Genomic DNA, 24,972 nt, shown 5'->3' on the forward strand with positions numbered 1-24,972 from the left:
GGTGAATAGGTGTAGACCCCACAGTGAAATGCTGAATACAACAGGTGTAGTAGACCTCACAGTAGAAATGCTGAATACAACAGGTGTAGTAGACCTCACAGTAGAAATGCTGAATACAGCAGGTGTAGTAGACCTCACAGTGAAATGCTGAATACAACAGGTGTAGTAGACCTCACAGTGAAATGCTGAATACAACAGGTGTAGTAGACCTCACAGTGAAATGCTGAATACAACAGGTGTAGTAGACCTCACAGTGAAATGCTGAATACAACAGGTGTAGTAGACCTTACAGTGAAATGCTGAATACAACAGGTGTAGTAGACCTCACAGTGAAATGCTGAATACAACAGGTGGTGTACAGTGAAATGCTGACCTAGACCACAGTGAAATGCTGAATACAACAGGTGTAGTAGACCTCACAGTGAAATGCTGAATACAACAGGTGTAGTAGACCTCACAGTGAAATGCTGAATACAACAGGTGTAGTAGACCTCACAGTGAAATGCTGAATACAACAGGTGTAGTAGACCTTACAGTGAAATGCTGAATACAACAGGTGTAGTAGACCTCACAGTGAAATGCTGAATACAACAGGTGTAGTAGACCTCACAGTGAAATGCTGAATACAACAGGTGTAGTAGACCTCACAGTGAAATGCTGAATACAACAGGTGTAGTAGACCTCACAGTGAAATGCTGAATACAACAGGTGTAGTAGACCTTACAGTGAAATGCTGAATACAACAGGTGTAGTAGACCTCACAGTGAAATGCTGAATACAACAGGTGTAGTAGACCTCACAGTGAAATGCTGAATACAACAGGTGTAGTAGACCTCACAGTGAAATGCTGAATACAACAGGTGTAGTAGACCTCACAGTGAAATGCTGAATACAACAGGTGTAGTAGACCTCACAGTGAAATGCTGAATACAACAGGTGTAGGTAGACCTCACAGTGAAATGCTGAATACAACAGGTGTAGTAGACCTCACAGTGAAATGCTGAATACAACAGGTGTAGTAGACCTCACAGTGAAATGCTGAATATAACAGGTGTAGTAGACCTCACAGTGAAATGCTGAACACAACAGGTGTAGTAGACCTCACAGTGAAATGCTGAACACAACAGGTGTAGTAGACCTCACAGTAAAATGCTGAATACAACAGGTGTAGTAGACCTCACAGTGAAATGCTGAATACAACAGGTGTAGTAGACCTCAACAGTGAAATGCTGAATACAACAGGTGTAGTAGACCTCACAGTGAAACGCTGAATACAACAGGTGTAGTAGACCTCACAGTGAAAGTGAAATGCTGAATACAACAGGTGTAGTAGACCTCCCAGTGAAATGCTGAATACAACAGGTGTAGTAGACCTCACAGTGAAATGCTGGATACAACAGGTGTAGTAGACCTTACAGTGAAATGCTGAATACAACAGGTGTAGTAGACCTCACAGTGAAATGCTGAATATAACAGTTGTAGTAGACCTCACAGTGAAATGCTGAATATAACAGGTGCAGTAGACCTTACAGTGAAATGCTGAATATAACAGGTGCAGTAGACCTTAAACGCTTACTGACAGACCATTAACCAACAATGCAGTTTTAAGAATAAACAAGTGTTAAGTATTTACTAAATAAATTGAAGTAAACAATAAATAATAAAATAACAGTAATGAGGCTATATACAGGAGGTACCGGCAGAGTTAATGTGCGGGTCACAGGTTAGTCGAGGTAACATGTTGGTTTTACAGACTCGGTCAGGGACAGGTTGAAAATGTCAGTGAAGACACCTGCCAGTTGGTCAGCTCATGCTCTGAGTACACATCCTGGTAATCCGTCTGGCCCTGTGTCCTTGTGAATGTTGACCTGTTTAAAGGTTTTACATCGGCTATGGAGAGCGTGATCACACAGTCCTCCGGAAACAGCTGGTGCTCTCATGCATGCTTCAGTGTTGCTTGCCTCAATGTTTTCCCCCTTTTTACTTTTTGTTTTTCCTTCTCTTATTTTCTGGTTGCCATATCTTATGAATAATATTTGTTTCTCCTTCCTTCTGTGCGTGTGTTGCAGAGCTGCTGGATGCAGCGTTGGAGGAGGAGGAAGGAGGGACACTCAGTAGGAGAGTAGGAGAGGCTGTTCAGAATACACTGGGAGCTGTGGTCACTGCTACATACATCCCTCTGGGTGAGTACTGTAGTCTAGATTACGCTGTGGTCACTGCTACATACATCCCTCTGGGTGAGTACTGTAGTCTAGATTACGCTGTGGTCACTGCTACATACATCCCTCTGGGTGAGTACTGTAGTCTAGATTACGCTGTGGTCACCAATACATACATCCCTCTGGGTGAGTACTGTAGTCTAGATTACGCTGTGGTCACCAATACATACATCCCTCTGGGTGAGTACTGTAGCCCTCTGGGTGAGTACTGTAGCCCTCTGGGTGAGTACTGTAGTCTAGATTACGCTGTGGTCACTGCTACATACATCCCTCTGGGTGAGTACTGCAGTCTAGATTACGCTGTGGTCACCAATAGACCTCACAGTGAAATGCGGTCACGCGACTCCCTGTGCAGCAGGCCGCGGTCACGCGACTCCCTGTGCAGCAGGCCGCGGTCACGCGACTCCCTGTGCAGCAGGCCGCGGTCACGCGACTCCCTGTGCAGCAGGCCGCGGTCACGCGACTCCCGCGACTCACGCGACTCCCTGTGCAGCAGGCCGCGGTCACGCGACTCCCTGTGCAGCAGGCCGCGGTCACGCGACTCCCTGTGCAGCAGGCCCGCGGTCACGCGACTCCCTGTGCAGCAGGCCGCGGTCACGCGACTCCCTGTGCAGCAGGCCGCGGTCACGCGACTCCCTGTGCAGCAGGCCGCGGTCACGCGACTCCCTGTGCAGCAGGCCGCGGTCACGCGACTCCCTGTGCAGCAGGCCGCGGTCACGCGACTCCCTGTGCAGCAGGCCGCGGTCACGCGACTCCCTGTGCAGCAGGCCGCGGTCACGCGACTCCCTGTGCAGCAGGCCGCGGTCACGCGACTCCCTGTGCAGCAGGCCGCGGTCACGCGACTCCCTGTGCAGCAGGCCGCGGTCACGCGACTCCCTGTGCAGCAGGCCGCGGTCACGCGACTCCCTGTGCAGCAGGCCGCGGTCACGCGACTCCCTGTGCAGCAGGCCGCGGTCACGCGACTCCCTGTGCAGCAGGCCGCGGTCACGCGACTCCCTGTGCAGCAGGCCGCGGTCACGCGACTCCCTGTGCAGCAGGCCGCGGTCACGCGACTCCCTGTGCAGCAGGCCGCGGTCACGCGACTCCCTGGGCAGCAGGCCGCGGTCACGCGACTCCCTGGGCAGCAGGCCGCGGTCACGCGACTCCCGGTCACGCGACTCCCTGGCAGCAGGCCGCGGTCACGCGACTCCCTGTGCAGCAGGCCGCGGTCACGCGACTCCCTGGGCAGCAGGCCGCGGTCACGCGACTCCCTGGGCAGCAGGCCGCGGTCACGCGACTCCCTGTGCAGCAGGCCGCGGTCACGCGACTCCCTGTGCAGCAGGCCGCGGTCACGCGACTCCCTGTGCAGCAGGCCGCGGTCACGCGACTCCCTGTGCAGCAGGCCGCGGTCACTCCCGCGACTCCCTGCAGCAGGCCGCGGTCACGCGACTCCCTGGGCAGCAGGCCGCGGTCACGCGACTCCCTGGGCAGCAGGCCGCGGTCACGCGACTCCCTGTGCAGCAGGCCGCGGTCACGCGACTCCCTGTGCAGCAGGCCGCGGTCACGCGACTCCCTGTGCAGCAGGCCGCGGTCACGCGACTCCCTGGGCAGCAGGCCGCGGTCACGCGACTCCCTGCAGCAGGCCCTGGGCAGCAGGCCGCGGTCACGCGACTCCCTGTGCAGCAGGCCGCGGTCACGCGACTCCCTGTGCAGCAGGCCGCGGTCACGCGACTCCCTGTGCAGCAGGCCGCGGTCACGCGACTCCCTGTGCAGCAGGCCGCGGTCACGCGACTCCCTGTGCAGCAGGCCGCGGTCACGCGACTCCCTGTGCAGCAGGCCGCGGTCACGCGACTCCCTGTGCAGCAGGCGGCGGTCCCGCGGTCAGGCCGCGGTCACGCGACTCCCTGGGCAGCAGGCCGCGGTCACGCGACTCCCTGTGCAGCAGGCCGCGGTCACGCGACTCCCTGTGCAGCAGGCCGCGGTCACGCGACTCCCTGTGCAGCAGGCCGCACGCGGTCACGCGACTCCCTGTCTGTAGGAGCAGGGTGGTGTACGTAATTAACTGCAAGGTCAATAAGAGAGAAGGTTGAACAGATTTAAAGGTGCAATATGCAGAAATCACTCCGCCTTCTCCCGAGTGCTAAAATTCTAAATGGTTTGCCTGAGTTCAGTGTATGTGACAAAACAAGCAGTCATTGTATCATCTAAAAAATATATTTTCATTAAACCAAAAATACATTTTCAGCTGTTTTGAAGCTGGATTACAAAAATAACAGACGCCAACAAAAACAACTGAATTTAAGACCGGGAAGCATAGAAATAGAGCGGATATGCAGCTTGCTTTCAATGAGAATGACAGATCTATAACTCGCGCTTCTATGTGAATTTGGTCGGGTCGCCCAAAAATTGACATATATTGTAGCTTTTAATAGAGGCTTAAGAGGGAAAACTGTGATGGGTCACTTTGACATAGCCATGTCTTCCAAAACTAAAGTGTGTGCGTGTCTGGGTATAACTGTGTGTCCTCTCCTCTCCCTCCTAGGTCTGATGAAGGATGCAGCTCGTCCAGCCTACTGGGTTCCAGACCAAGATATCCGATGCTGCTGTGAGTGTCAGAGAGACTTCTCTGCCCCGCGTCTCTCCATCCACCACTGCAGGGCCTGCGGCCAGGGAGTGTGTGACGACTGCTCCCCTGAACGCAGAGCGGTGCCCTCTAGGGGTTGGGACCACCCGGTGCGTGTCTGCAACACCTGCCTCCAGAAACCGGGGGACCTCTAGTAGGAGATAGGGAACATATTGGCACCCTATTCAAAAGTAGGGCACTATATATGGACTGGGACGCAACCAGAGAGACAGTTAAGGGTTGTGTTCATTAGGCTCGAAATGGAAGAAAATACTCCAAAACAGGGAGGGAACTATCTGTACTTGTCCAATAAGAAAGCTTCTAAACCTTTTTTTTTGCTACTACGGTGTGCCCTAATGAACACGACCCAGGTTCCACCTAACGCTGTGGAACTCCCAGTCTCTCTGTGGCTCGGGCCAGGGAGTTCTTGTTATTCATTGTGATGTCATCCGTCCTAAAGCCATTGGGTGTCACTTCATCCGAGAGGGAGAAAGTTACGTTCCATGGCTTTAAAGAAGTTCATTCCATGTTTTAAGATGATTAGCCTGAATAACTACCAATCTGTATAATAATCTCGGACGCTGGGTGGTTGTATATGAGCTTTTTAAACGGCACAGACAGACAATAATAGAATAGCGTTAATTCCATATATACACTACCAGTCAAAAGTTTGGACACACCTACTCATTCAAGGGTTTTTCTTTATTATCTACATTGTAGAATAATAGTGAAGACATCAAAACTATGAAATAACACATAGAATCATGTAGTAACCAAAAAAACGTGTTCAACAAATCAAGCATTCCAGGTGAAGCTGGTTGAGAGAATGCCAAGAGTGTGCAACGCTGTCAAGGCAAAGGGTGGCTACTTTGAAGAATCTCAAATACATTTTGATTTGTTTAACACTTTTTTGACTGTAATAATATGAGAAGTTTACTACAGTGGGGGAAAAGTGATTTGTTTTGTATAACATGGCCTCTTTTTGTTTTGTAAACGGTATACAATACTATCTCAAGCCCCATTTCTACCTGGTGCTAACATGGGTCCTGATCTTGACTACATTCTGATTTTCCCACATTTCTAAAAATGTGTCCGTTATCCATCCACTGTGTCCGTTATCCATCCACTGTGTCTGCGTTGTGACCAAATTTCTTCGTCCACTTTATCAAAAATGATTTCACAGCTATTCTTTCAAAAACATTATATAGTTTAAAGACACATATTGATGTAATCAGTCAATCGTGCCACCTGTCGATGATTTAAATGGTTTCTCTGTCCAGATCTGTCGACACTTGTAAGATATCCAGACAATGAGTGTCTGACTACCTCCAGAGATGGGCAGTATGATCGGATCACAATGAGTCTTTTTTGATCGTCTACACCAATCAGAATGTGGACAAGATCAGGACAAAGGACGCAAGTTACAACCAGGTATAAACAGGGCTGCAGACTGACTGTCGAATAGATTGCTGAGTGGGAACCATGGAACCATGGAATGATTAGAATGTGAACCATTCTAATTCTACGATAGGAGTTGCCTTCCAATAGTGAATGGCTCACAGTGTGTAGAATAGCTTGATTGAAAGGATATCAACACTCTTTGGGGCTGGACCCTGAAACATTCAGTTCATAGTATATAAACCATCACACCACCTGAGACTGTGGTAGCTAGCTGTGCTTAATAATATTAGCTGAAATTATCTAGCCTGGTCTCAGATCTGTTTGTGCTGTTTTGATGACACTTACAATAGGAGTTGGCGAAACACATTTTAGGTCCCAGGCTAAAAAGTATGGGGTAGGTGCAGAGGAACTGACTGGAATCACTGGAACAGGCATCATCTCATATAGAACACTGCTTAAGATAGACTGAAGATCAGAACCATTTGTCTGTTTTAATGTACCATGTGTGCTTACGTAATAAACTTGACAACCTCAGGGTGTGGTTCTAGAACAAGCAGAACCTCAAAGTGTGTGTGTCATCATTTTTTTTAAAGCAGACTGGTTATGTGGAGGTCTGTTGACAATGCTATTTTTATTTTATAATTCCACGCCATCCATTCAATCACCATGGATAAAATACGTTGTTTTGAATCGTATAAACATCAATCATTTAAATCTGTTTCGGATTAATAATTACCGTTATTATTATAAAGACAAAAGAAACAACTTCAATAATAGCAGTTGATGAATTGCAGTTTCTGTGGACATAATTCAGGGTTCACTGGTAGACAAATATAGTAGAGAGTCCTGGATCCATGTTCCGGCAGTCCATCTGCAGCTCTACGGTCAGACCCAATGCTCTCCTTGACGTCTTGAAGCTCCAGGCTGATAACTTTAGGCAGTAAGAGTCCTCTTCAATCCAGTTACTTTGCAAAGAAAATTTCAGCCACTACCCCTCCTCCCTCCTGGCTGCCTCAGCCACTACCCCTCCTCCCTCCTGGCTGCCTCAGCCACTACCCCTCCTCCCTCCTGGCAGCCTCAGCCACTACCCCTCCTCCCTCCTGGCTGCCTCAGCCACTACCCCTCCTCCCTCCTGGCTGCCTCAGCCACTACCCCTCCTCCCTCCTGGCTGCCTCAGCCACTACCCCTCCTCCCCTCCTCCTGGCTGCCTCAGCCACTACCCCTCCTCCCTCCTGGCTGCCTCAGCCACTACCCCTCCCCTCCCTCCTGGCTGCCTCAGCCACTACCCCTCCTCCCTCCTGGCTGCCTCAGCCACTACCCCTCCTCCTCCTGGCTGCCTCAGCCTACCCCTCCTCCCTCCTGGCTGCCTCAGCCACTACCCCTCCTCCCTCCTGGCTGCCTCAGCCACTACCCCTCCTCCCTCCTGGCTGCCTCAGCCACTACCCCCCCTCCCTCCTGGCTGCCACTACCCCTCCTCCCTCCTGGCTGCCACTACCCCTCCTCCCTCCTGGTAGCCACTACCCCCTCCTCCCTCCTGGTAGCCACTACCCCTCCTCCCTCCTGGTAGCCACTACCCCTCCTCCCTCCTGGTAGCCACTACCCCTCCTCCCTCCTGGTAGCCACTACCCCTCCTCCCTCCTGGTAGCCACTACCCCTCCTCCCTCCTGGTAGCCACTACCCCTCCTCCCTCCTGGTAGCCACTACCCCTCCTCCCTCCTGGTAGCCACTACCCCTCCTCCCTCCTGGTAGCCACTACCCCCTCCTCCCTCCTGGTAGCCACTACCCCTCCTCCCTCCTGGTAGCCACTACCCCTCCTCCCTCCTGGTAGCCACTACCCCTCCTCCCTCCTGGTAGCCACTACCCCTCCTCCCTCCTGGTAGCCACTACCCCTCCTCCCTCCTGGTAGCCACTACCCCTCCTCCCTCCTGGTAGCCACTACCCCTCCTCCCTCCTGGTAGCCACTACCCCTCCTCCCTCCTGGTAGCCACTACCCCTCCTCCCTCCTGGTAGTCACTGTTATAAGAGAAGTAATACAGATCGTGCCTGACAGCCATGAGGAGACCAGGCAGGCCTCTGTTGCCTCCTAGCTGAGAAGAGAAGACCACGCTGGGGATCATGTCCTTTCCAGCAGGGTGGGGAGATGGGATGGTCCTCAGGAGCTGGCCGTCCCCCAAAGACCACAGACGGGTGTAGCAGTCCTGACCCACTGGAGAAGACAAACGGAAAAGGGCAAGACACTTGTCATTCTTCTCTCATTTCATTTGACATGTACATTTCAGTAATTTAGCAGGCACTTTTCTGAAACGTTTATTCGGATCCTCGTTGGCTTTTGCAGAAGCATCAGCTACTCTTCCTGGGGTCCACAAATATAAATATATAAAAAAGACAAGTGGCAAAACACTGATAGACACTGAAGGACAGTCACACACATTTAAAATACAACAAAACACTGAGACACTGAAGGACAGTCACACATTTAAAATACAACAAAACACTGAAGGACAGTCACACACACATTTAAAATACAACAAAACACAGACACTGAAGGACAGTCACACACACATTTAAAATACAACAAAACACTGAATGACAGTCACACACACATTTAAAATACAACAAAACACAGACACTGAAGGACAGTCACACACACATTTAAAATACAACAAAACAGACACTGAAGGACAGTCACACACACATTTAAAATACAACAAAACACTGAGACTGTCCTTCAGTGTCACACACATTTAAAATACAACAACAAAATGAGGTGTGTCCGCTGCTGTTCCATGAGATGTTGTTTAATCCGTTTTTTTAAAGGTCATTTTGCTGTTTGCTTGAGTAATTGGAGATGGGAGTTCCATGCGATCATGGCTTTTTACAACACTGTTCTATTTGGCATTCTATGGGGTTCTATTTGGCATTCTATGGGGTTCTATTTGGTATTCTATGGGGTTCTATTTGGTATTCTATGAGGTTCTATTTGTGCCGTGATTTCTTTTTGGACTTGGAGACCCCTGGTGGCATGTCTTGTTGGGTATGTATGGGTGGTCTGAGCTGACACCCATACAGGCAATCTGGAATGTATCATAACAGTAATATTTCTCATAAAAACTCTTGAGAGAGAAGCAGTTAGTCAAATCAAGTGTATTTATAAAAGGTCCTTCTAACATCAGCTGATGTCACAAAGTGCTGTACAGAAACCCAGCCTAAAACCCCAAACAGCAAGCAATGCAGGTGTAGATGCACCTTTCATCAACCAAGAAAGACTGGATTGCATGTTGATGCTGGGAAAATGATGGTGTTGCAGTCGTGGGTGAACAGGAGGGGACTGAGCACGCACCCATGGGGAGCTCCAGTGTTGAGGATGTGTTGCTACCTACCCTCACCACCTGGGGGCGGCCTGTCAGGAAGTCCAGGATCCAGTTGCAGAGGGAGGTGTTTAGTCCCAGGATCCTTAGCTCAATGATGAGCTTTGAGGGTACTATGGTGTTGAAAGCTGAGCTGTAGTCAGTGAACAGAATTCTCACATAGGTGTTCCTTTTGTACAGTTGGGAAAGGGAGTGCAATAGAGATTGCATCATCCGTAGATCTGTTAAGGCGGTATGCAAATTGGGTTGCCTTTGTGTTCTTGGGCACAGGGACGATGGTGGTCTGCTTGAAGCATGTTGGTATTACAGACTCAATCAGGGACATGTTGAAAATGTCAGTGAAGACACCTGCCAGTTGGTCAGCACATGCCCAGAGCACACGTCCTGGTAATCCATCTGGCCCGCAGCCTTGTGTATGTTGACCTGTTTAAAGGTCTTACTCACGTCGGCTACGGAGAGCGTGATCACAGTCGTCTGGAAATGCTGATTGCTCTCATGCCTCAGTGTTGCTTGCCTCGAAGCAAGCATAGAAGTGTTTTAGCTCGTCTGGTAGGCTCGTGTCACTGGGCAGCTCGCGGCTGTGCTTCCCTTTGTAGCTGTAATAGTTTGCAAGCCCTGCCACATCCGACGAGCGTCCGGTGGAGTATGATTCAATCTTAGCCCTGTATTGATGCTTTGCCTGTTTGATGGTTCGTCGCAGGGCACAGCGGGATTTCTTGTAAGCTTCTGGGTTAGAGTCTCACACCTTGAAAGCGGCAGCTCTACCCTTTAGCTCAGTGCAAATGTTGCCTGTAATCCATGGCTTCTGGTTGGGGTATGTACGTACAGTCACTGTAGGGACGACGTCCTCAATGCACTTATTGATAAAGCCAGTGGCTGATATGGTGTACTCCTCAATGACATCGGTAGAATCCTGGAACATATTTCAGTCTGTACTAGCAAGATAGTCCTATATTTTAGCATCTGCTTCATCTGACCACTTTTTTATAGATGGAGTCACTGGTGCTTCCTGCTTTAATTTTTGCTTGTCAGCAGGAATCAGGAGGATAGAGTTGTGGTCAGATTTAACAAATGGAAGGCGAGGGAGAGCTTTGTACGCGTCTCTGTGTGTGGAGTACAGGTGATGTAGAATTTTTTAAGGCCCTGTAACCTACCAGCCATCAGCAGTAAGGCCCTGTAACCTACCAGCCATCAGCAGTAAGGCCCTGTAACCTACCAGCCATCAGCAGTAAGGCCCTGTAACCTACCAGCCATCAGCAGTAAGGCCCTGTAACCTACCAGCCATCAGCAGTAAGGCCCTGTAACCTACCAGCAGTAAGGCCCTGTAACCTACCAGCCATCAGCAGTAAGGCCCTGTAACCTACCAGCAGTAAGGCCCTGTAACCTACCAGCAGTAAGGCCCTGTAACCTACCAGCCATCAGCAGTAAGGCCCTGTAACCTACCAGCCATCAGCAGTAAGGCCCTGTAACCTACCAGCAGTAAGGCCCTGTAACCTACCAGCAGTAAGGCCCTGTAACCTACCAGCCATCAGCAGTAAGGCCCTGTAACCTACCAGCAGTAAGGCCCTGTAACCTACCAGCCATCAGCAGTAAGGCCCTGTAACCTACCAGCAGTAAGGCCCTGTAACCTACCAGCAGTAAGGCCCTGTAACCTACCAGCCATCAGCAGTAAGGCCCTGTAACCTACCAGCCATCAGCAGTAAGGCCCTGTAACCTACCAGCCATCAGCAGTAAGGCCCTGTAACCTACCAGCCATCAGCAGTAAGGCCCTGTAACCTACCAGCCATCAGCAGTAAGGCCATGTAACCTACCAGCCATCAGCAGTAAGGCCATGTAACCTACCAGCCATCAGCAGTAAGGCCCTGTAACCTACCAGCCATCAGCAGTAAGGCCCTGTAACCTACCAGCAGTAAGGCCCTGTAACCTACCAGCCATCAGCAGTAAAGCCCTGTAACCTACCAGTCATCAGCAGTAAGGCCCTGTAACCTACCAGCCATCAGCAGTAAGGCCCTGTAACCTACCAGCCATCAGCAGTAAAGCCCTGTAACCTACCAGCCATCAGCAGTAAGGCCCTGTAACCTACCAGCCATCAGCAGTAAAGCCCTGTAACCTACCAGCCATCAGCAGTAAAGCCCTGTAACCTACTAACCATCAGCAGTAAGGCCCTGTAACCTACCAGCCATCAGCAGTAAGGCCCTGTAACCTACCAGCCATCAGCAGTAAGGCCCTGTAACCTACTAACCATCAGCAGTAAGGCCCTGTAACCTACCAGCCATCAGCAGTAAAGCCCTGTAACCTACCAGCCATCAGCAGTAAGGCCCTGTAACCTACCAGCCATCAGCAGTAAGGCCCTGTAACCTACCAGCCATCAGCAGTAAGGCCCTGTAACCTACCAGCCATCAGCAGTAAGGCCCTGTAACCTACCAGTCATCGGCAGTAAGGCCCTGTAACCTACCAGCCATCAGCAGTCCCTCAGCTTCGTTGACGTGGAGGGGTAAGTAGGCGTGTTGGTTATGATGACCCTCGTACTTCCTCACTGGTTTTGTTACTCGTACATCCCACAGCTTGATCTGCCGTGACACATATCAACACACAGGTAAAACAGAGTTGGAGAAGGCGAACTTTACCACGTGTGTGTGTGTCCATGTGTGTGTGTGTGTCCGTGTCTGTGTGTGGCCTGTCCCAGTGTATTGGTCTGTCCCACCTCTCCAATCATGTCCGCGGCCAGTAGGTAGTTCTCATCCTGTAGTATTCGTACGGAGGTGATAGCAGAGTCCTGGGAGAACCTGCAGGCCTTCCAGCTGTGGTCCCGTCTGCCTCTCTGACGCAGGTCGATACTGAAGATCTCTCCTGACCTGCAACCATTAAACAGGACCGGAGCCTGGATGGAGGGAGAGGGGAATGAGAGAGGGGGAGAGGGGAATGAGAGAGGGGGAGAGGGGAATGAGAGAGGGGGAGAGGGGAATGAGAGAGGGGGGAGAGGGGAATGAGAGAGGGGGAGAGGGGAATGAGAGAGGGGGAGAGGGGAATGAGAGAGGGGGAGAGGGGAATGAGAGAGGGGGAGAGGGGAATGAGAGAGGGAGAGGGGAATGAGAGAGGGGGAGATGGGAATGAGAGAGGGGGAGAGGGGAATGAGAGAGGAATGAGAGAGGGAGAGGGGAATGAGAGAGGGGGGAGAGGGGAATGAGAGAGGAATGAGAGAGGGAGAGGGGAATGAGAGAGGGGGAGAGGGGAATGAGAGAGGGGGGGAGAGGGGAATGAGAGAGGGGGAGAGGGGAGAGAGGGGAAAGAGAGAGGGGGAGAGGGGAATGAGAGAGGAATGAGAGAGGGAGGGGGGAGAGGGGGGAGAGGGGAATGAGAGAGGGGGAGAGGGAATGATAGAGGAATGAGAGAGGGGGAGAGGGGAATGAGAGAGGGGGGGAGAGGGGAATGAGAGAGGAATGAGAGAGGGAGGGGGGAGAGGGGAATGAGAGGGGGAGAGGGGAATGAGAGAGGAATGAGAGAGGGAGAGGGGAATGAGAGAGGGGGGAGAGGGGAATGAGAGAGGGGGGAGAGGGGAATGAGAGAGGGGGGAGAGGGGAATGAGAGAGGGGGAGAGGGGAATGAGAGAGGGGGAGAGGGGAATGAGAGAGGGGGAAGAGGGGAATGAGAGAGGGGGGAAGAGGGGAATGAGAGAGGGGGGGAAAGGGGAATGAGAGAGGGGGAGAGGGGGAATGAGAGAGGGGGAGAGGGGAATGAGAGAGGGGGGGGAAGAGGGGAATGAGAGAGGGGGAAGAGGGAATTGAGAGAGGGGGGAGAGGGGAATGAGAGAGGGGGAGAGGGGAATGAGAGAGGGGAATGAGAGAGGGGGAAGAGGGGAATGAGAGAGGGGGAAGAGGGGAATGAGAGAGGGGGAAGAGGGAATTGAGAGAGGGGGAGAGGGGAATGAGAGGGGGAGAGGGGAATGAGAGAGGGGGAGAAGAGGGGAATGAGAGAGGGGGGGAAGAGGGGAATGAGAGAGGGGGGAAAGAGGGGAATGAGAGAGGGGGGGAAGAGGGGAATGAGAGAGGGGGGGGGAAGAGGGGAATGAGAGAGGGGGGAGAGGGGAATGAGAGAGGGGGGGAGAGGGGAATGAGAGAGGGGGAGAGGGGAATGAGAGAGGGGGAGAGGGGAATGAGAGAGGGGGGGAGAGGGGAATGAGAGAGGGGGGGAGAGGGGAATGAGAGAGGGGGAGAGAGGGGAATGAGAGAGGGGGAGTGGGGAATGAGAGAGGGGGAGAGGGGAATGAGAGAGGGGGAGAGGGGAATGAGAGAGGGGGAGAGAGGGGAATGAGAGAGGGGGGAGGGGAATGAGAGAGGGGGGGGAGAGGGGAATGAGAGAGGGGGGAGAGGGGAATGAGAGAGGGGGAGAGGGAATGAGAGAGGGGGGGAAGAGGGGAATGAGAGAGGGGGGGGGAAGAGGGGAATGAGAGAGGGGGAAAGAGGGGAATGAGAGAGGGGGAAGAGGGGAATGAGAGAGGGGGGGAAAGAGGGGAATGAGAGAGGGGGAAGAGGGGAATGAGAGAGGGGGAAGAGGGGAATGAGAGAGGGGGAAGAGGGGAATGAGAGAGGGGGAAGAGGGGAATGAGAGAGGGGGAAGAGGGGAATGAGAGAGGGGGAAGAGGGGAATGAGAGAGGGGGGAAAGAGGGGAATGAGAGAGGGGGAAGAGGGGAATGAGAGAGGGGGAAGAGGGGAATGAGAGAGGGGGGAGAGGGGAATGAGAGAGGGGGAGAGGGGAATGAGAGAGGGGAATGAGAGAGGGGAGAGAGGGGAATGAGAGAGGGGGAAGAGGGGAATGAGAGAGGGGGTGTGAGGGGAATGAGAGAGGGGGAAGAGGGGAATGAGAGAGGGGGAGAGGGGAATGAGAGAGAGGGGGAGAGGGGAATGAGAGAGGGGGAGAGGGGAATGAGAGAGGGGGAGAGGGGAATGAGAGAGGGGGGGAGAGGGGAATGAGAGAGGGGGAGAGGGGAATGAGAGGGGGAGAGAGGGGAATGAGAGAGGGGGGAGTGGGGAATGAGAGGGGGGAGAGGGGAATGAGAGAGGGGGGAGAGGGGAATGAGAGAGGGGGGGAGAGGGGAATGAGAGAGGGGGAGAGGGGAATGAGAGAGGGGGAGAGGGGAATGAGAGAGGGGGAAAGGGGAATGAGAGAGGGGGAGAGAGGGGAATGAGAGAGGGGGAGAGAGGGGAATGAGAGAGGGGAATGAGAGAGGGGGGAGAGGGGAATGAGAGAGGGGGGGGAGAGGGGAATGAGAGAGGGGGAGAGGGGAATGAGAGAGGGGGAGAGAGGGGAATGAGAGAGGGGGAGTGGGGGAATGAGGGGGGAGAGGGGAATGAGAGAGGGGGGGAGAGGGGAATGAGAGAGGGGGGAGAGGGGAATGAGAGAGGGGGAGAGGGGAATGAGAGGGGGGAGAGGGGAATGAGAGAGGGGGAGAGAGGGGAATGAGAGGGGGGAGAGAGGGAATGAGAGAGGGGGAGAGGGGAATGAGAGAGGGGGAGAGAGGGAATGAGAGAGGGGGGAAGAGGGGAATGAGAGGGGGGAGGGGAATGAGAGAGGGGGGAGAGGGGAATGAGAGAGGGGGAGAGGGGAATGAGAGAGGGGGAGAGGGGAATGAGAGAGGGGGAGAGGGGGAGAGGGGAATGAGAGAGGGGGAGAGGGGAATGAGAGAGGGGGAGAGGGGAATGAGAAAGGGGGAGAGGGGAATGAGAGAGGGGGGAAGAGGGGAATGAGAGAGGGGGAGAGGGGAATGAGAGAGGGGGAGAGGGGAATGAGAGAGGGGGAGAGGGGAATGAGAGAGGGGGAGAGGGGAATGAGAGAGGGGGAAGAGGGGAATGAGAGAGGGGGAAGAGGGGGAATGAGAGAGAGGGGGGAGAGGGAATGAGAGAGGGGGAGAGGGGAATGAGAGAGGGAATGAGAGAGGGGGAGAGGGGAATGAGAGAGGGGAATGAGAGAGGGGGAGAGAGGGGAATGAGAGAGGGGGAAGAGGGGAATGAGAGAGGGGGTGTGAGGGGAATGAGAGAGGGGGGGAAGAGGGGAATGAGAGAGGGGGAAGAGGGGAATGAGAGAGGGGGGGAGAGGGGAATGAGAGGGGGGGAGAGGGGAATGAGAGAGGGGGAGAGGGGAATGAGAGAGGGGGAGAGGGGAATGAGAGAGGGGGGAGAGGGGAATGAGAGAGGGGGAGAGGGGAATGAGAGAGGGGGAGGAGGGGAATGAGAGAGGGGGAGTGGGGAATGAGAGGGGGGGGGAGGGGAATGAGGGGAGGGGGAGAGGGGAATGAGAGAGGGGGGAGAGGGAATGAGAGAGGGGGGAGAGGGGAATGAGAGAGGGGGGAGAGGGGAATGAGAGAGGGGGAGAGAGGGGAATGAGAGAGGGAGAGAGGGGAATGAGAGAGGGGGAGAGAGGGGAATGAGAGAGGGGGAGAGGGGAATGAGAGAGGGGGAGAGGGGAATGAGAGAGGGGGAGAGAGGGGAATGAGAGAGGGGGAAGAGGGGAATGAGAGGGGGGGAGAGAGGGGAATGAGAGAGGGGGGGGAGAGGGGAATGAGAGAGGGGGAGAGGGGGAATGAGAGAGGGGGGAGAGGGGAATGAGAGACGGGGAATGAGAGAGGGGGGGAGAGGGGAATGAGAGAGGGGGGGAGAGGGGAATGAGAGAGGGGGGAGAGGGGGGAATGAGAGAGGGGGGGAGGGGAATGAGAGAGGGGGAGGGGAATGAGAGAGGGGGAGGGGGGAATGAGAGAGAGGGGGAGAGGGGAATGAGAGAGGGGGAGAGGGGAATGAGAGAGAGGGGGAGAGGGGAATGAGAGAGGGGGAGAGGGGAATGAGAGAGGGGGGAGGGGAATGAGAGAGGGGGGAGAGGGGGAATGAGAGAGAGGGGGGGAGAGGGGAATGAGAGAGGGGGAGGGGAATGAGAGAGGGGGAGGGGAATGAGAGAGGGGGAGAGGGGAATGAGAGAGGGGGAGAGGGGAATGAGAGAGGGGGAGAGGGGAATGAGAGAGGGGGGGAGAGGGGAATGAGAGAGGGGGAGAGGGGAATGAGAGAGGGGGAGAGGGGAATGAGAGAGGGGGGAGAGGGGAATGAGAGAGGGGGGAGAGGGGAATGAGAGAGGGGGAGAGGGGAATGAGAGAGGGGGAGAGGGGAATGAGAGAGGGGGAGAGGGGAATGAGAGAGGGGTATAAGGGAGGGGAATGAGAGAGGGGTATAAGGGAGGGGAATGAGAGGGGGAGAGGGGAATGAGAGAGGGGGAGAGGGGAATGAGAGAGGGGGAGAGGGGAATGAGAGAGGGGGAGAGGGGAATGAGAGGGTGGGAGAGGGGAATGAGAGAGGGGTATAAGGGAGGGAGAGAAGAATGAGGGAAGGAGAGGGAGGGGTATAAGGGAGGGGAATGAGGGAGGGGAATGAGGGAGGGGAATGGGGGAGGGTAATGGGGGAGGGTAATGGGGGAGGGGAATGAGGGAGGGGAATGGGGGAGGGGAATGGGGGAGGGGAATGAGGGAGGGGAATGAGGGAGGGGAATGAGGGAGGGGAATGAGGGAGGGGGAAAGGGCTGTTAAAAACTCTGACGGTCAATAAAAAATAAGTTTGAGAAGCGCCCCTCCATCTGTTCATCACACACACACACACTACAGAAATATCAGCTTCTCACCAGTGTTGGTTACACTTTTTGTGACAATGAGTCTAAGTGAATGCCTTGGCACCACTAACTCACCCTGAGGGCAAACTGCTGTGCCAGCACATCACTGCCGATGCCATAGGTCTGTCTCCTGCCCGTCACTGCGTCCGTCACTATCACCCTGCGAGACAGACCTGGCAACAGACGAACACAAAGACCACGGGAGACAGACGGGGAAACGGGGAGACAGACGGGGAAACGGGGAGACAGGCGGGGAAAAGGGGAGACAGACGGGGAAACGGGGAGACAGACGGGGAAACGGGGAGACAGGCGGGGAAAAGGGGGAGACAGGCGGGGAAACGGGGAGACAGGCGGGGAAACGGGGAGACAGGCGGGGAAACGGGGAGACAGGCGGGGAAACGGGGAGACAGACGGGGAAACGGGGAGACAGACGGGGAAACGGGGAGACAGACGGGGAAACGGGAGACAGACGGGGAAACGGGGGAGACAGACGGGGAAACGGGGAGACAGGCGGGAAACGGGGAGACAGACGGGGAAACGGGGAGACAGACGGGGAAACGGGGAGACAGACGGGGAAACGGGGAGACAGACGGGGAAACGGGGAGACAGACGGGGAAACGGCCACCGGAGACAGGCGGGGAAAAGGCCACGGGAGACAGACGGGGAAACGGGGAGACAGGCGGGGAAACGGGGAGACAGGCGGGGAAACGGGGGAGACAGGCGGGGAAACGGGAGACAGGCGGGGAAACGGTGAGACAGACGGGGAAACGGGGAGACAGACGGGGAAACGGGGAGACAGGGAGACAGACGGGGAAACGGGGAGACAGGCGGGGAAACGGGGAGACAGACGGGGAAACGGGGAGACAGACGGGGAAACGGGGAGACAGACGGGGAAACGGGGAGACAGACGGGGAAACGGGGAGACAGACGGGGAAAAGGGGAGACAGACGGGGAAACAGACGGGGAAACGGGGAGACAGACGGGGAAAGGGGGAGACAGACGGGGAAACGGGGAGACAGACGGGGAAACGGGGAGACAGACGGGGAAACAGACGGGGAAACGGCCACCGGAGACAGGCGGGGGAAAGGCCACGGGAGACAGACGGGGAAACGGGGAGACAGGCGGGGAAACGGGGAGACAGGCGGGGAAACGGGGAGACAGGCGGGGAAACGGGGAGACAGACGGGGGAAAGGCCACGGGAGACAGACGGGGGAAAGGCCACGGGAGACAGACGGGGAAACGGGGAGACAGGCGGGGAAACAGGCGGGGAAACGGGGAGACAGGCGGGGAAACGGGGAGACAGATGGGGAAACGGTCACTAAAATGGTGCTTTTCAAAATGGCCACCAGGCCAGTGTTAAGAGAAAAGACAGGCTGGCTATGAGAATCTAACCTGCAACCAGTGTGTGTGTGTGTGTGTGTGTGTGTATATATATATATATATATATATATATGTATAAAAGGAAGAGTAAGAAGAACAGAATGTTATTGTCATTTAATGATCTGTTATTATTAATGAACAGGCAAGTCTCAGTGAGATGTTTCATGTCGGGAACATTGTATGAAATGGTGCTGCTCCTGTATCACTAACATTGTAGTGTAAATGCTAATCAATTGGTAAAGATGATGGGAGGCCTCCAACTCACCCGTGCTAAATGTTTTGTCCGCCTGAGGGTTGAGACACCAGGCACAGGACCAGGCTGTAGAGATCTTAAAACTACACAGCATCCCTGGCTGGTCTGGAGGAGGAGAGAGGAGGACGAGAGAGGAGGACGAGAGAGGAGGACGAGAGAGGAGGACGAGAGAGGAGGACGAGAGAGGAGGAGAGAGGAGGAGGAGGAGAGAGAGGAGGACGAGAGGAGGAGAGAGAGGAGGAGGACGAGAGAGGAGGAGGAGAGAGGAGGAGGAGGACGAGAGAGGAGAGAGGAGGACGAGAGAGGAGAGAGGAGGACGAGAGAGGAGAGAGGAGGACGAGAGAGGAGGAGGAGAGAGGAGGAGGAGGACGAGAGAGAGGAGGAGAGAGGAGGACGAGAGGAGGACGAGAGGAGGAGAGAGGAGGACGAGAGGAGGAGGACGAGAGAGGAGGAGGAGAGAGGAGGAGGAGAGAGGAGGACGAGAGAGAGGAGGACGAGAGAGGAGGAGGAGGACGAGAGAGGAGGACGAGAGAGGAGGACGAGAGAGGAGGACGAGAGAGGAGGACGAGAGAGGAGGAGGAGGACGAGAGAGGAGGAGGAGAGAGGAGGAGGAGGACGAGAGAGAGGAGGAGAGAGGAGGAACGAGAGGAGGAGAGAGGAGGAGGAGAGAGGAGGGGCGAGAGGAGGAGGAGAGAGGAGGGGCGAGAGGAGGAGGAGAGAGGAGGAGGACGAGAGAGGAGGAGGGAGAGGAGGGAGAGAGGAGGAGGACGAGAGAGAGGAGGAGAGAGGAGGACGAGAGGAGGAGAGAGGAGGAGGAGGACGAGAGAGGAGAGAGGAGGACGAGAGAGGAGGAGGAGGAGGACGAGAGAGAGGAGGAGAGAGGAGGACGAGAGGAGGAGAGAGGAGGACGAGAGGAGGAGGAGAGAGGAGGAGGAGGAGGACAAGAGAGGAGGAGGAGAGAGGAGGAGGAGAGAGGGAGGAGGGAGAGAGAGGAGGAGAGAGAGGAGGACGAGAGGAGGAGAGAGGAGGAGGACGAGAGAGGAGGAGGAGAGAGGAGGACGAGAGGAGGACGAGAGAGGTGGAGGACGAGAGAGGAGGAGGACGAGAGAGGAGGAGGACGAGAGAGGAGGAGGACGAGAGAGGAGGAGGAGAGAGGAGGAGAGAAGAGGAGGAGAGAAGAGGAGGAGAGAAGAGGAAGAGAGAAGAGGAAGAGAGAAGAGGAAGAGAGAAGAGGAAGAGAGAAGAGGAAGAGAGAAGAGGAAGAGAGAAGAGGAAGAGAGAGGAGGAGAGAGGAGAGAAGAGGAGAGAGGAGAGAAATAACGAATACGCTCAGCATGAAATATATGAACATTATAGTATTACATTACAGTAAAATGTCATGAAAAGTACAGTATGTTCTGAAAGAAGCACATGGAAAAGTTACCTGGGTTGGAGTTGCTGAAGAGCGAGGCTGGTAGTAAACTGACACAGCCAGGAGTCTCTGCCATGCCCACCAGACACAGGCTGAACACTGGAGTCAAGAAAACACCAACCCAACAACTCTCTTAAGTACAGCTACTGACGGTCTGAATATGAACATGCTGAGGGGACCTTTGACCCCCGTCGAGACAAACTCGAGTGACTAGGCAGGGTCGTGAACTCTAACGTAGCAGGCCTAAAATAAACACCAGAGTGAAGTTCCCACATTCGGCTTTCAGCTGAGAAGGTTGATTTAGCCGTATCCTGGCAACACCGGAAGCATCCGGGCTGTTGGCAACTCTGCTAAGGAAGCAGGGTCAGTAACCACATTGAGTAGCATCACAGTCTGCTGTGTAAGACGGATACAGGACGTGTGAGTCAGAGTGGGTGACGGAGGCCCAGCAGATTGAGTTCACCTGAAACACAGACAACATGTTTATAACACAGGTACTGAACAGGTGGAACAGACAAATATATATATATATAAAACACAGGTACAGAACAGGTGGAACAGACACATATATATATATATAAAACACAGGTACTGAACAGGTGGAACAGACAAATATAAATATATATATATAAAACACAGGTACTGAACAGGTAGAACAGACATATATATATATATATAAAACACAGGTACAGAACAGGTAGAAAACAGGGACAACATAGTTTAGCGTATAGGCGTTCAAGTTGCCTGGGTAGATATTCCTACCATCCAGCATGCTTCTAATGCCCAACTCCAAAACTAGCCTTCCTTCCTTCCCAGTCTCCCCCCCCCGCTCCTAACACTCCCCTCCACCCTCCATCCCACCTTTCTGTTGGTAGAGGTTATCCTCAGCCCTCTCTCTCCTTCTCACCTTTCTATTTGTAAAGTAGAGGTTGTCACACATCTTGACAGACAGGGAGCCCCTGCTGCAGCCTCTGAAGTTCATGATGCCGTACTTGCAGCCTCCGTGAGACACGTCGTTAACCGTGAACACTCGCTCACATGCAGAGTCACCCTGAGAGAGAAGAGGAGAGGGGAGGAGGGAGAGAGAGAGAGGGGAGGACGGAGAGAGAGAGAAGAGAAGAGGGGAGGAAGTGTGGGGAAGAGAGAGGGGAGGAGGGGGAGAGAGAGAGAGGGAAGAGGAGAGGAAGTGTGGGGGAGAGAGAGAGAGAGAGAGAAGAGGAGAGGAAGTGTGGGGGAGAGAGGGGGAGGAGGGAGAGAGAGAGAAGAGGAGAGGGGAGGAAGTGTGGGGGGAGAGAGAGAGGGGAGGAGGGAGAGAGAGAAGAGGAGAGGGGGAGGAAGTGTGGGGTAGAGAGAGAGGGGAGGAGGGGAGAGAGAGAGAGAGAGAGAAGAGGAGAGGAAGTGTGGGGGGGAGAGAGAGGGGAGGAGGGGAGAGAGAGAGAGAGAGAGAGAAGAGGGGAGGAAGTGTGGGGGAGAGTGAGAGGGGAGGAGGGAGAGAGAGAGAGAGAGGAGAGGGGAGGAAGTGTGGGGTAGAGCGAGAGGGGAGGAGGGAGAGAGAGAGAGAGAAGAGGAGAGGGGAGGAAGTGTGGGGGAGAGAGAGAGGGGAGGAGGGAGAGAGAGAGAAGAGGAGAGGGGAGGAAGTGTGGGGGAGAGAGAGGGGAGGAGGGAGAGAGGACGAAAGGGGAGGAAGAAGTGAGGGGAGGAGAGAGGAGAAGGAGTAAGAGAGAAACAAAGAGGGCAATCAGGAGGAAGTTTACACCAGTCTACCATTGCCAACGTTCTTCTTAAAAGTCCAAAGAAAGCGTGTGTGTGTGTGTGTGTGTGTGTGTGTGTGTGTGTGTGTGCGTGCGTGCGTGCGTGCGTAACTCACCACTATGAGTCTAAAGTGGTCTGTGTTGGGACTGCTGCTTTCAGAGCTCTGGACCTCCAGTCTGTGACGTCTCATCCCACTCACCTTCACCTCATGGATCAGCCTGGACACACACACTCATAAGGGACCCAATAACGTACGTACGTATGTACGTGTGTGTGTGTGTACTTTTGATACCGTACCTACTGTAAGAGTTCCCAGGCAGCAGACCCAGATGTCTTTTCTGCAGCAACAGAGCTGAGTTCAGGCCTGCTCTTGGTGCTTTCTGGAGGGAGAAACAAAACACACTAGAAAAGCCCTTCAGAGCTGCTGCTGTCGTTTTCAATTAGGGAAGGAGAGACGTCATCTAGCGGGGCTATAAGACACAAAACATATTATTTATTTTTTTAATTCGATAGGGTCCCAAATGCCCCTCATCCACCATCAAAAGTTCCCCGTCTGTGGTAGTACCTTCCTGGGCCTCTCGTCCTCAGTGATCATCCTGGCCCTGTGCTTCTCCTGCTCTCTCTCCTGCAGCAGCCCTCTGGTCAGAGGGTTACAGTTGTTGTGGCCCGGCAGCAGCCGGAAGTAACGGTTCTTCTCAGCGTCAAAGTAGAACCCCGGCAGCTCTGGAGACGGAAGGACAAGGTAACGACACGGACGGTAACGACACGGAGTCTGTATTGTCCTTGTACGTGCAGTGACACACTTTGGACTGCACTGATTTATAAGTAGTCATTCTACAACCAGGTAGAAAGGTGTGTCTGAGTGTAACTGACCTGGAGCAGCGGAGGAGGAGGAGGAGGAGGGTGAGGAGGAGGAGGAGGCTGCACTACTAGAAATAGACCTATTCTCTGGGGTCCTGTCTCTGTAGGAGGGGCCTGCTTCACTGCTGCCATACCTGGGGACCAGAGAGGAGAGGCAAGTCAGTTAACAACAAATTATTATTTACAATGACGGCCTACCCCGGCCTAATCCTAACGGCGCTGAGACAATTGTGGGACTCCCAATCACGCCCGGTTGTGAAACAGCTCTGGAATCGAACCAGGGTCTGTAGTGATGCCTCTAGCACTGAGATGCAGTGCCTTAGACCGCTGCACCACTCTGGAGCCCAATGCCATCATTACACCGGTAAAACAACACACGGCAAGATTATAACAGAGTTTAGGAATACGTGTAATTCCGATCATATAACATACACTGAATTAAGATTAATGGCCCAAGAACGCCCCGGGCATTTGATAGATCAACTAAACGAGCTGTAAATAAGGTAGTTTACACATAATTAGGGCCAACCAACATGTGGTCGTGAGAGACGTTGTCACCATCCTACCTTTGTTCCTGTGTCCTGTCCCTTTGCCAGTCAGAGCGGTAACCGAGTCGCCTACGGTCCCTGCCCCTGTCACGCCAATTCCCTTTCTTCATCCCTGCTATTGCTATGGACACAAATACCGGACAGTAAACATCAACACGAAGTCTGTCACTCGCTTCTGTGTTGTGTACTTGGTAGCTAGCTAGCAAGTTAGCTAATTCGGCTAGCCATTTCGCCTGCTAACAAAAGCCCTTTAAATACAGACACGTGGTACGTAGACAATTTGAATGATGAATCATTACTATATTTAAAATGAAATGGGGTTATTCGTGTAGTAATTAGAGGATACGATGTTGATCAAATATATTATTGAACATCGGAGCTTTGACACAAAGTTAATTTTACCTGCTACAACGTTGCACCCACGTGACCAAGTTAACACCCGCCCCTAACCCTCATTGGCTTATCGCTCACAATAGTGGCCCTCTTTGCGGCTTCACTATTGGCTGCTTGTGCTTTCAATCACTATCGTTTCCTCTAACGAAATGTGACTTTAATCATCATTCTCATGAATGAAACATTTGTAACATTGTATCAGAGATGACTGTCGTCTGTAGTAATAAAGAAGTTGTGATTGGTTTAGGTTATGGATAGAGCATTGCTTTGTAATGCATTTCTTGTGTAAACAAACCTTCATGTTTGATTAATGCTTCTATAATATCAACCAAACCAAAATCTGACCTATGTTATTATATTTTACTGCACTACTGCATATTATTATGTCCTTGTTCTAATACCATTCTATTTGTTTTGCTAAATGCCACTGAAGGAAATAGAGTATCTTATATGTTGAGAAAATAAAAGATGGTCGGTTTGCGACAGGCACAAAGGAACACAGTAGGACAACTGACCATGTTTTCATTTTCCCTGCTAGGAAATGCAGCCACTCCTTGAAATATCTCTTTCATACGCCGGCCGATATATACCCACACTATGCAATGGATTTATACTGACTAGTGACCGGTGATGATTTGTATATGTGTGCAACATCACAGATTAATATAAAGTTGTACTCTCGCTACTGTATCAAGCGTCGTCGTCTTTATGAAACGCTTTTGACAGTTTCTCATAAACCACGCCTGATCTCTGGATACTATTATTGTATTGGTTAAGGAGCGGGGCGCCTAGCACCTTATTGGTTGTCTTCTTCATGGGGTCCCAAACAGCTCTGAGATTTAGAGTATTGGGTTACAGTTTCGCAGCAAAATGGCGACTGTCATTCAGAATCCTCTCAAATCGTAAGTAATCTTTAAAATGCTATATTCTTTTCCCCGAAAAAACAAACGCATTTGTTTGGATGCAATGGTTGCATTCAATAAAGGAGAAAAGCACAACACATTGAATAGAATAACGGAATAGCGGATTTTATATGATGTTTGTAAACATATCACAACGTGTATTGAAACAATTAGAAGTTCAGACAAAATGTTTTCGTTTTGTTTGTATTTATTAGTCTCTACACGAATGGATTCGAC

At 53.0% G+C, this 24,972-nt stretch overlaps 2 protein-coding genes and 1 pseudogene across 3 annotated transcripts in view; 2 read left to right on the plus strand and 1 right to left on the minus strand.

The window, feature by feature from the left end:
• LOC135529647 (zinc finger FYVE domain-containing protein 1-like) overlaps positions 1-6,781 on the plus strand; it is a 35,284-nt pseudogene extending 28,503 nt beyond the window's left edge.
• Positions 6,782-7,984: 1,203 nt separating this feature from the next.
• LOC135529650 (DDB1- and CUL4-associated factor 4-like) lies at positions 7,985-24,533 on the minus strand. Of its 2 annotated transcripts, none has more exons than XM_064958272.1 (14): positions 24,349-24,533; positions 23,459-23,561; positions 22,905-23,026; positions 22,597-22,754; positions 22,329-22,411; positions 22,147-22,249; positions 21,187-21,330; positions 20,693-20,742; positions 20,292-20,371; positions 18,881-18,973; positions 17,311-17,408; positions 12,295-12,471; positions 12,046-12,160; positions 7,985-8,428 (listed from the first exon to the last, which is right to left on the minus strand). In XM_064958272.1, the coding sequence occupies exons 2-14, from the start codon at positions 23,548-23,550 to the stop codon at positions 8,184-8,186; spliced, it is 1,560 nt and encodes a 519-aa protein (XP_064814344.1). In that variant the 5' UTR covers positions 23,551-23,561; positions 24,349-24,533; the 3' UTR covers positions 7,985-8,183. The 2 variants fall into 2 exon arrangements, with proteins under 2 accessions (XP_064814344.1, XP_064814343.1); XM_064958271.1 differs by lacking the exon at positions 24,349-24,533 and adding an exon at positions 23,843-23,872.
• A 115-nt stretch (positions 24,534-24,648) lies between these two features.
• Positions 24,649-24,972, plus strand: part of LOC135529652 (zinc finger protein DPF3-like) — a 58,346-nt gene continuing 58,022 nt past the window's right edge. Inside the window, exon 1 of the mRNA XM_064958273.1 lies at positions 24,649-24,735. Within this exon, the coding sequence (XP_064814345.1) occupies positions 24,704-24,735 (32 nt within the window). The 5' untranslated portion in view covers positions 24,649-24,703. The remainder of the gene's footprint in view (positions 24,736-24,972) is intronic.

Source organism: Oncorhynchus masou, unplaced genomic scaffold (genome assembly GCF_036934945.1).
Source record: "Oncorhynchus masou masou isolate Uvic2021 unplaced genomic scaffold, UVic_Omas_1.1 unplaced_scaffold_1196, whole genome shotgun sequence".
Classification (NCBI taxonomy): domain Eukaryota; kingdom Metazoa; phylum Chordata; class Actinopteri; order Salmoniformes; family Salmonidae; genus Oncorhynchus; species Oncorhynchus masou.